The 11,746-nt window shown below is 40.0% G+C and overlaps 2 protein-coding genes across 2 annotated transcripts in view; one reads left to right on the top strand and one right to left on the bottom strand.

Annotated features, from left to right (window-relative positions):
* The window catches only part of LOC106807009 (mannose-6-phosphate isomerase-like), a 7,076-nt gene extending 5,245 nt beyond the window's left edge, over window positions 1-1,831 (bottom strand). The window contains exons 1-2 of the mRNA XM_014809212.1: window positions 1,750-1,831; window positions 1-43 (exon numbers count right to left, since the gene is read on the bottom strand). Of these exons, the coding sequence (XP_014664698.1) occupies window positions 1-13 (13 nt within the window). The 5' untranslated portion in view covers window positions 14-43; window positions 1,750-1,831. The remainder of the gene's footprint in view (window positions 44-1,749) is intronic.
* An 82-nt stretch (window positions 1,832-1,913) lies between these two features.
* Window positions 1,914-8,480, top strand: LOC106806973 (integral membrane protein GPR180-like). Its single transcript, XM_014809166.1, has 9 exons — window positions 1,914-2,200; window positions 3,391-3,537; window positions 3,995-4,192; window positions 4,505-4,685; window positions 5,383-5,432; window positions 5,755-5,900; window positions 6,403-6,594; window positions 7,162-7,239; window positions 8,328-8,480. The coding sequence occupies exons 1-9, from the start codon at window positions 2,056-2,058 to the stop codon at window positions 8,478-8,480; spliced, it is 1,290 nt and encodes a 429-aa protein (XP_014664652.1). The 5' UTR covers window positions 1,914-2,055.
* Window positions 8,481-11,746: the final 3,266 nt, after the last annotated feature.

The raw sequence follows: 11,746 nt of genomic DNA, 5'->3' as shown, positions 1-11,746 counted from the left end.
TTACCCCAGGCATAGTTTTGGACTTGGCAGTCTAGCTTAAACACTGCAATATAAAATTACACATGTCAAATCATCACAACGAAGCAAGATTCTTGCCAAGAGATGTCCATCATGATCACAGGCACTTGGAACGTCTCAAGCACAATGCGCGCGGGAATGACGTCACGCACACACGACTACAGCGATCGATTGAAAGTAGCGCCGTTAGGGATTTTCGGATGATACGTCCGCTTTACATTTTCACGGAGAGAACATTTCCTGCAGGATTTCACGAGATATCTCTGGCGAGAGTACGTAAGAACAAAGGCCAGAGTTATAATTCGAACAAGTGAACATTTATGTACACATAGATACCAAGATGGAAGCTGTTGGATGTGTTTTCGTTCTGTGATCATGTGAAATGAAGCGAGCGTCGAGCGAATTTCGCGATGACGCTTTCCTACCTGCTCTCTTATTCATGTTGTTTGTGCACGCAGCACAGCTAGGGCGGGCATGCGGTGTACTTGTGTGTTGCAGATGAACATTTGACCGGCATTTACAGGTGATTATAGGCGAAATAGAGTAGAGAAACATTAAAACTTTGGTACATTTCGTGTTTATTTACCATTAATTTTTTTTATTGAGATGTTCCAAGTGCCTGTGATCTAGTCCGAGCCGACGCAGACCCCAGTAATGGATAAACCCGCACCCTCAGATTAGCAAAGCGGAGCTATAACGTCTGCATTTGTGGACTACCTGTGATCATGATCATCCATGCACTGAGTGTTAATTAAGCCTAGGACACACTGCGCGATTTTCTACGCTGGCCGCTTGCGATCGATAAATACCGGGTACGGTGCCGGGTCCGCGCGGTGTGTCCGGTCTCACGGCAGCGTATTTCGCTCGCGATCGCATATGCCCGGCGCATCGCTCGTATTCAACATGTTGAATATTTCCGCCCGGTTTTTCAACCCGGCACCGTATTTATCGATCGGCGGATCGCAAGCGGCCAGCGTAGAAAATCGCAGTGTGTCCTAGGCTTAAAGCCTAGGACACACTAGCGATTCTGTACGCTGCCCGGCGGCGTATATTTTCGCTCACGATTTTAGAACGCCGTACGAGTTGCGCGTACAACTGCACACACTGTACGGTGTCCAACCACGTATCCAACGGTTTTCCTAGCTTTCGTTGCTACACTTGATTGGCTGCTAAAAACAATCGCGTTCGAACGCGATTGTTCATTGTTGGGCGCGCTGGTGCAAACGCATGCGCTGTATGCAAGCGATGAAAAACCGGGCGGAAATATTCAACATGTTGAATGCGAGCGATCAGCCGGGCGTATGGGATCGCATGCGAAATACGCTGCCGTGAGACCGGACACACCGCGCGGACCCGGCACCGTATTTATCGATCGCAAGCGGCCAGCGTAGAAAATCGGGCCCAAGGATAGAGAATATGGGTCCCAATAAAATCAATGTGCCTAACCCTAACCCTAATTCTAACCTTACCCTAACAATAACACTAACCATAACCCTAACTTATTATATTGATATAATATTATATTTATATTGATTAAAATGACATTGGTTTTATTGGGACCCATGTTCTCTATCTTTGAACCGAAAATCGCACAGCGTGTCCTAGGCTTTAGAGAGTGATGCAGCCTACTTGTACTCTAAGTTCGGCAGTATACGTTAATCGTTATCGTTATTCTATTCAGTTAGTTTAACATATATAATCTAACTTATCTATTTGTGGCTTTGTTTATACCTTTTTTAACAGTCCCAGCCATCGTTTTAAAGTTCACAATCGGCGAAGTGACAACTTGACTGTTGAGGAAATACAGCTGCACGCACAACAATGCCTCACACCCCATCTTGCGGATACTTTTAGCATTATTTATCGATGATTTATGTCTGGCCTGGAAACTTCAACATGTCTGCGCCCGCACAAGTTTATATTTTTGTGTGCAAATCTTGATAATCGTTCTTGTCTCTTGATAAAACTGTTAAAGTTAGACAGCAATGACTGGATTCCAGTTCTTACATGTTATGTTTTAAGATATGAAGCGGGAACATGGTTTTCATATCCAGAGTTCTTATTCTTTTTATTGTTAATGTTTGTATATCAGAAACCGTGTCAAAAACTATTCGCTTCACAACTAATTCAGCCCAGGCTAGGAAAGCACGTGGTTTGCACGTGGCATCGTTCACATTTCATGGTAAACTCATTTTGAATATGAAATGGGGTAGTGTACACCATGGCATAGCCGTAGGACACCAGCAGGCAGCACTGTTCAGTGTATTGATGGTATACATGGTGGTGCAACCCTATTTAACTTTTTAAGATTTATATAAGTAGGCCCTATCTATTACTATTACTATTAGAGGATTCACTATCACTATCAGTATCAAGTACCGGTAGCAAATAAACTATATCTTCACGTTGTTGTATAATGGTAACAGCCGCACATGTAGCGGAACTATATTGGACGCGTATGGATACGAGTGACGCGCACGATGCGGGGCACGCCAATAAACCTGGAAGCAAGGAAGTTGCACAACAGATATCGTCTCTGTATATTACCTTATGTCTGCGTCTATTATTCCCAGTGTGTTATGTAACTATTACAAGGACATACTTCATAACACAACACACGTAACATGCCTTCTCTCACTGGCAAGGCATATGTAGCCATGTATAGCCCATGGCATCAGGATCGAGTCTATCAATATCTATTGATAGCCTCCTGATGGTATACAGATGTATATACATCTGTGTGTGTACCGGTACATGGTATACATCATAATATTACATGTGCGTCTCTCATTAATATTTCTCCCTCGAGGATCCTCTCTTTCTCTATCTCTCTCTGTCTGTCGGTCTCTCTTTGTTTCTCTCTCTCTCTCTCTCTCTCTCTCTCTCTCTCTCTCTCTCTGTCTCTCTCTCTCTCTCTCTCTCTCTCTCTCTCTCTCTCTCTATATATATATATATATACATACATATGATATTATTAAAATTACCATTTGTTAAAAGTCAACAGTTTTTGAAGTTTACTTATAATATTGATTAATATATATGTCCCACCCATTGGAATATGTCTAACACTGTCAACTGGTCAACTGTCAACTGTTCTGTCAACACATGCAGGATGGACAGAAAGGATAGAAGTAGAATGGACACATGTCTATAAAGAAAACTTTTGGCATTTTTCTTGAGTGGAAGTTTCACAGTAAACCCATATGTATGGAATGGACACATACGTGTCTATATATGAAGGACACTATTGGGATTTCCCTTGAGTGTCACCATATATGAACAGGTTCAGCTGTGTTTTCTAATCTGCATCTAATGTGTTACAATTGGTTATTCAAAATTTACCTGATGGTTTTTGACATTATTATTTTGCAGGTAATGGTGGTGAGGTTAGGTATCTAGTAAACGGAACAGGACATGTTCCTGCAAGGTTCTTTATTTATGATGCCCCTCGATGGAAAGAGGCCCAAAGTTTGTCACATGTAAATTGCACAGCCAAGATACATCTAGCAAATTTTCACCGTGAGTATTACAAAATTGTAAAAAAAATTCTCTTAAAAAACATGATGACATGAAAGTGTGTCCCATGCATGTTTGAGTGTGCGTATGTACAAATATAACCACATGTAAATTAACTGATGTAAAGGTGTGAAGTATTTCCTATAAATTAATGTTTTTTTTGAAATAATGACAATGATCAGTAGTTACCGCAAATGTAGGAGCCTAAATTCTTTTGAGATTCAAGTTTAAATTTACATTGAGAATCTTCAACTATCGAGTTTCAATTTGTGATCCCCTACAGAAATGATTTTTCAAACAGTTCAATGGTATTTCCGTGTCGTACATAGCCATCACATAATCCAAAAACCTTCCTGCATAACAGCCTCTCTTTGAAAAAAAGTTTTCTTTCTACCTATAAATTAAAAAAACCCATATTATGAAGCGACAATTTTGCATAGCGTTTATTACTTTCTTTGAGATCGAGTCAGCGCCAGTAGCAGAGTGCAGGTAATGCCGCCGGGAGGCGCACCGATGACCTGGCACGTGGTTTACGCGGACATCTACACCTGCACGATGACGGTGATGCTGACGCCGAATTACATGGAGTATACGCTGCTACTCATGAACCCGGACGTCGTCGGAAATGCCACCAACCACTTCAGCGTCGAACAGAGGGGTAGGTGTTCTCGCGAGTTGACTATAGTTCCAGGGGGTAAATAATGACGGAATTCACCGCTGTCGTTATTCACGCCCCTGTCATTATTCACCTTTGCTATTTCATGGTCAGGGTAATGTAATATGTTTCTGTTTTCATTGTCGTATTGTTAACAGAAGTCTGTGCAAGGTGATGGTGTGTATACCTTGGCTGTTGATGTTCAGTATTATACTAGCCTGAAATAGAGAATCGAATGTGAAGGAAGAGAAGAAGGGAAAATGGAAAGACACTTTAATATCTTAAATTATAGGTTGAGTGGTTGTTCTGTTTTAGGGCTGCTTACATTCTATGGCATCCTAGTATTGTTAACGTTCATCCTCATGTGTATCTACGCACCACAAGTCTATGAGGCAGTGATAAGGGGAACACCAATGCATGCAGTCTTCCAAGCACTATCCATCTGTGTGTTGGGCACATGCCTATCAGCATTCTTCATGGCAACTCATCTTACAAGGTATGGGTGTAAATGTCTCGCGTTACTGCATGCCTGTTAGTTGCATTACAACAAAATGTTCGTTACTAACGACAAGCGAACAATATTTTCAGTTGGTAATGCATAAAAGTATGTCCAATTGCTACCATACTATACTACTCCTTTGAATTTTGACAACGATATGGGGATGGGCATTGTTTATGAGTAAATTATAACTTAATTAATGTCTCCTACCATAATCATCAGTTGTTGAGTAATCATTGCAATTAAAACTTAGCATATCTAATGAGATGTGTAAAAAAATAATTGGAAAAAAACACAATTAGTGTTGGGTGTGTTGGTATTGGCAGAATTCGACGTTCACATTGTCTGTGCATAAAATCGTTAATACTGTCATTTGTATACTTTGGCGGTGTTGCCAAGTAATTGTGTGGGTACTGCCACGGAATTTTTAACAAAAACAACTACTATGTCCTCGTTTTCATATTGCTGGGGTATAGGAAAGATACCGAATGGCTTGTCTGCATTGCCTGCATTTGTTTTGGTATGGATTTTTATTCTAGTGTAACAGTATATGACGTACTTGGGGCTTGGATTCGTAGCTACTGAAATGCTGTGTTAAGCACAAGGAGTGTAGTGCATGCCCTTGTCCAGTGATCGTCATCTTTGGATTAGTTTGAGATAATCGTGTTTGTTATTGCGGTATTTCTGTTAATAGATTTGCTTCAAACGGAGAAGGCCTTCCCTCCATCGAAACATTCTCTTTACGTGAGTGGCTTCCTTGCTCTTATTATCAATCGAAGTGAAATTGCAGACAATTTATCTTTGCTCGTAACTCGGTTAGCATGGTTTAGTAATAAACAAAGGATATGTTCGCTGTAATGATGGCTGCCCAAATTAAGGGTTTCATATTACAACCGATCTTGTTCAAACAACTTGAGTACAGGTTACCTCTAGGCGAGCTCATTCACTCTGACCTTAAAGAGGGCATTCAGTCGGGCGATTATATGGAGAGCTCTTAGCACTACTGCTTTCATATTCCGTGTGTACTGTGTGCTGGGCGGTTACTTGTAGCAATGTGTCTTTGCAGTTTGCGACATGGTTTCACAAGCGGTGATGGGCTACGTGATGTTATACATCTCCCTCGGATGGATGCTGGCAGGCACGTGGCCACACATTAGCCAGGCGACGCTCATCCCACCCTTCAGGGCATTCACGGGTCTGCTAATCGTGCAGGTAATCATGTCTATTCGTGCACGTAATGGCGCAAGTTTAAGTAGACGGCCTGTCGCGCACAGCCCTAGTGTTTCAGTGGTGATCGTATAGGATGCATTTAGTCTTTTCATGGTCGTACAATTAAATGTGTTTGAGTAATAATTAATTACTTGACTTAGCGTGTCACTGAACTGAATGTTGAAAGGTTTGAGGAATTATAGCTGTAGACGTCTGGAAGCGACCTTCGTTTGGCATTAATAAATAAATATTAATTTCGATGTATTTGTGTGCTATTACTCTCTGAGTGCCTGTGTATGACATCACTAAGTATAACATGGCGCTTAACTTGATAAGTGCACAACTCCATGAGTGCATTTTAGGTATATGTGTGATGTATAGATATAAAAATCGTCTTATGATGAAAGATTCTGAATATATCAGAGACGAAACTGAAGTTATTTTGCACGGTCATATTCAAAACAGATAGCAGTTTTTGTAAATTGCTCATTTCACCACTTTGTAGATGTTGTTGTTTGCGTGGACCCAGCTACTGAGCGGAAAGTACACTGGATACCTCGGTTACCGCAGTGACGCAGGACTTTTACAAGTGATATTGAACCTGGGTATGGCTTCTGTGCTCGTGGCAAACGTCAATAACCTATTGAGCAGAGAAAGAAGCGTGTTGAAGAAGGACTTCTATAGGAGTTTTACTAAGGTGAGTGGGATTTTATAGATATCATGTGCTGTTAATTCGCAATAAGGATCGTAAATAGTGAGAGATGCCAGTTCTTGTGCATGTCCCTGTAGGGTTGATGCTGTTTTCTTGCACGTGTATGTATATCAGATTAAAATTAACTGAGGGAAGGGCTTTTAAACAGCAGAGGTCATTGTGTCCATATCAGGTAAAGCAGATATCCGACACTGTTTCCATTACAAAAAAACCTTTTACTTAGAGTTATCCTGCCCTTCTAAACACAGAACTGAATTAACACAGTAGAGTGATGATTATCTGGCCTTTGGCTGTCTGAAATTACGTTTTATCCAAAAGAGTCATTCTGAACTGTAACAGACACACGGGCATAGTTCGTAACATTGTCGATATAATAGCGATAACCAAGCAAAAGAACTATGCAAAAGTTACCAATCAATTTAGTTGAGTAATTAATTTGGGGGGCAATTTGCCAAATAGCTTGGTGTCTCTGTTGATATTACCTGTAAAATTTAGTAGTAAACTGTGAACCCTAAAAGAGTAAGGAAATTCATTAAAATTCTGGTATTACAGGTCTGTTTGATGTGGTTTTTGAGCTACCCAATTTTGTGGGCGCTTTCCTGTTTGGTCTCCCCTCACCTGTGGCTAAGGGTAAGTACAGTAAAAGCAAGTCCTGTAATATAAGTAAGTGAGCTTGAAAAGGAAGACTAGATTTATAAAATCCTACAGGTTTACACCAATTTTTAGCTCACCTTGACATCGTCAAGCTGAGCTATTGCCATGGGTCGTTGTCGTTATACGTCCGCCCGTGCGTGCCGTGCGTGCGTCCGTTCGTCCGTTAAACATTTGCGCATGGTCAACGATAACTCAGGAACAGTTTGACCACATGTTTGAAATTGGGTATAGTTGTACTGCTATGCTCCCATTAAACGTCCTATTTTGGAGCACGCCAGTCGACGTACTTTCGAGCCACCGGCAATTTTTTGGCAAAAATGGGATTGCCATTAGTCAGTTCAGGTTCAACGGATTTTTGCTCATTTTTGGTATGTGAATGATAAGGGCTAGGGTTTTGATATTTAAAAAAATTATGCAAATTAGGTAGGGTATGGAATTATTATAGCATATTATATAGACACGCAGATAACAAACAGTCTGTGGTGTCACACTCGTCTGTTCGTTTTACAAGATTTCATTGACAATATCTTCAATGCAAAATTCCTGCTATGAACATATTATGATTTACTATATTATTATTATATTATTATTATGATATATGATTTATGCTAAGAAACATAAAGCGGGTATAGCACCACTCTACCGTCACAAATTGGGATTCATTTGGTTTATAAATTATTTATAATTTATATATAATATTATTTATTATTTTCACATAAAAAATTACACATATATATCAAGAGTATATAATGGGAGTTCTCCCATATATACTCTTCGTTTCTATAATGTACGTTGAATGGTTGCTCAATTAAAACTGACTTCTTCTCACTCACTCATTTGTGTCTTTTTTGGTGAGCTACAGGTGTCATTGACCCTTTCATTAATTATCAGAAAGTATAGTTCTATATATATATATATCACACAATTTTCAAAATGCTATAAACAAGCAACGCGTAGTCATTAGGAAACGATAAGTAAGGATCAAGTGATCATGAGTGGTGTTGTGTGTGCAGAAATGTTTGTGGGTGGGGTGCCTCGCCATCTCATACTCGCGCTTTTACTAGGTCATCCTCTTTGGAGAGACAATATTCAAAGTGACTGCTGTGGTGCTCCTCTTCAAGCTGGTAGAGTCTCGCAGCCTGTACTGGGAGGTGTCATCTCTATGGCTTCCTACTCCTCCATCTAAATCGTGGAATTTCGATGAAAGCCACTCTTGATATTTACGGTGTGTTAATTTGTTGATGTTAATTTGTGTTAATTTGTAGTATGACGTACCTAGCTGTTAAACGTTATCAACGTTTATATATTTCGTACTATAATCTTAACCTTGGGCATTGGTTATCATTCGTTTATTTATATGCATAGTTTTAATTTACAGTATTGCATTTAACGAATATATTAAATATACATATATAAATATATATGTATATGTGAATATATTTTTATATATATATATATATATATATATATATATATATAATATGAATATATATATATATATATAGATATATATATATATATATATATACTATATATAGGGCCAAGGAGATAGCCACACATGCTCTTTCTTGTTCATCTGTTTCCACGTATAAAAAGCTTCAACAAGGGTTTTCTTTAGCTTTCATGACGTTGTTGCGAGACAGCGTGGTGCATGCAATTTCTAGCCTCCTAATGAGCGATTGCGTGGAGACCGCTGGGCTAATAAGGCCTGTACGAGCAGCGGATATTGTTTTGGCAGGTTTTTAAAACAGCGCAAATGGCTAGGGGGAATCGGGGGTCATCTCTAGGCCGAATTGATCATGATGGGTTAGTGAAATCGAGGGGCGGTCGGTGTGACTCGCTGGCTAGCAGTTACGCACGTCGGCAACTTTGCTGCGCGTGTGTCGTAGCGACATTTATCTGTAGGGAAAAATTGCTTATTTCATTTATCGCACAGAAATTGTCTAACGCGATTTTGTAATTTTGGTTTCATGGTTTTCGTTTTTATTTTGTCTTGTTTTCGAGGTGTTTAGTTGGGCAAATCTTGCGACGGACTAGGGAAAAGACACAGGAATAGCTGAAAATGTCATATGGGGATGGGGGCGGGCAAGGTAGTGGCTTGCTACCAAGTAGGGCTATAAAACAACGAACCAACTAAGCGAACAAACAACCAAGAGCTAGCAGAGTACACACGGAAATTGAGAACATTGGCATTTACTTTGCCGGTTTTACAATGTTTAATCGAAATGTGTGCTTTGATGTATATAGTTTATGTACGATAATGCAATTAATTAAACAATCTACCGGCGGTGAAGTTTGCCTCTCTCAGCAACAGCTGGACGTGTCGATCTGTTGAAAGAGTTTATTTTATATAAAAAATAACAGATTTAGTTTAAATGTTCTAATTTAAACGTGCTCGAGGCAGCTTTAATTTAATTGCAACGTTATCAAACGTTTATCGTAATTGCCCGCCGCAAAATCTAGGATTGTTGCGATGCTAGTGCTAATTCGTTTACACAATTCAGACTGAGGTTTTGCTGCCATGCACTTCGGGTGGAATCCGTTGTTGCTCTGGGTAATTAAGAATTGTAAAGATGGCGAGAAATTTGGTGAACGCGTGACTGTACTCGTTGGGTATAAAAATAAATTATTAGCTCTTTACAACATCGGACTGCTGTTGATGTAGTGATTACTGCTTCTGACAGGGAGAATTTTTGTATGCTATTTTTGTACCAGCTCGCATATATTACTCCATTTGTGTTATGACGGTTGCCGGTCGATGGAAAGGCAGGAAAGCTCCGTCAGACAAAAAGATTCCTGCATTGTTTCCCCATCAAAAAACCAATCTCTTTTAGCCCCATGACCACTGTCCCTGGCCAAGGTCTGATTGTTTTCACCTGCGTTTGCATTTTACTGTTGGTAATACGCCAATAGTTACCGTTGTTATACTTTTTGAGACATCGACACAAAAGACGTGCCCAAGCCATCTAATGATTCTGTTCGTCTTGATAGCCACCAAAATATTTCGCAGGACCCTATGGGTAATTCTTACACGAAGGAATAAGATAGCATATCCAAGAAGAAGAGAGATCAAATCTATAAGCCAATAATAATTACATATAATTAGCTCGTCTCTGGGTGATGTTTGTTCTGCGTTTGCCACATTTTACGTGGGTCCTGGACTAACCAAGAGTGAAACAATGTAGATATGATCCATTTATCCACGAATAAACGGTAATCGATTTCATGTCTACGTTATTTTAGTTGACGACAACGCGCCGTGGCAGTTACGCTGCCGTCGGAACTATCATAGAATTGCAGTAACCTCGACTGCCGTTCAATGCCGGCTTGAAGTTTAATAGCGTTACTCCAATCGTCGGCCAGCACTGTCTGTGTTAAACGATAGATATACATCCAGAAGCAACGCTCGTGGCTTTCACATCAGCAACGTCAATACTCTATAACTCTATAAGCGTATAGCCGGTGGAAAATAACACAGCCGGAGAAAAAAGTGATGAAGCCATTTTACTCAACACAGGAACTCTATCAAACAGCGGATGTTACTCGATATTGGAAAAACCTTTCTCGCATAGATTTTCCTTTTAATTAATAATTAATATCGATCCAGAAAGGTTACAGGGGATTTGAAACAAGAGGTAGTATGAACTAATTTGCATATGTTTGCTCGGAGGCGGTGCTATCCGCCTAATTAATTCGGGCATGAAACCGCTGATGCATATTAAATATTTTCGCATAGGATGCAAAATAGTTGCCGGAATTCAGTGTCTACATTGTTTCCTGCTAATTATCAATATAATATTCTAATTTCGACGCGCACACTAATTAAAATAATGAATGAACACCCCTACCCCGGTGACACTATTCAGTAAACTCATTTGCTAAAAGCTGCTCGCGTACGTCGACAGGTCTATAGCCGCTATCACTTGAGACCTGTATTTATATTGTGCCGATGTAACTGATCGTCTTTCCCGTCGCGTGATGCCTGATTGTTATGCAGACGACATCATCAATCAACATAGCAACAACAATGGATCAACAATATTCTAGGCTGAGTCGACGCAACGCCGATAGCGGTGATCTTACGATGCCCCAGCCTTCTGAAATTTATCGAAAAGTTTTCGCGCTCTTTTTGCCAACTGGCTTCTTTTAATTATTTTTTTGGTAATGAATGGTTATATTATTAGATTAGCGATAGAAAGCCGTTTTACCTAATTATTATACCGTATGTTATTAAAATTACAATAGATATATATATCCTTACATGTATCACAATTGAGCTGTGCACAGAGACACATTATATATATATATGTAAAACCTCGTGCTGCGTACTGTAGCAGGTTATAGAGAGATGTTTTCGCTATCGCTTAAACTTAGCAAGGACCGACAGGGGTCATATTCAGCGAATACAGAGCCGATGTTGTTAGTGTTTCATTGATTCTCCCGTAGCAAGCGCATGTGCGTGCGTGCGTGCGTGCGTGTGTGC

This window comes from Priapulus caudatus, unplaced genomic scaffold (assembly GCF_000485595.1).
Source record: "Priapulus caudatus unplaced genomic scaffold, Priapulus_caudatus-5.0.1 Scaffold10, whole genome shotgun sequence".
NCBI classification, from domain to species: domain Eukaryota; kingdom Metazoa; phylum Priapulida; class Priapulimorpha; order Priapulimorphida; family Priapulidae; genus Priapulus; species Priapulus caudatus.
This window is presented reverse-complemented; position numbering and strand designations above follow the sequence as displayed.

Excerpts from the sequence above, each read along its gene's own strand:
- LOC106806973 (XM_014809166.1), top strand. The coding sequence starts at position 2,056 with ATGGTTTTCATATCCAGAGTTCTTATTCTTTTTATTGTTAATGTTTGT. Across the intron at positions 2,201-3,390 it reads GGCATCGTTCACATTTCATG|GTAATGGTGGTGAGGTTAGG; the intron begins GTAAACTCATTT and ends ATTATTTTGCAG. Across the intron at positions 5,901-6,402 it reads CGGGTCTGCTAATCGTGCAG|ATGTTGTTGTTTGCGTGGAC; the intron begins GTAATCATGTCT and ends ACCACTTTGTAG.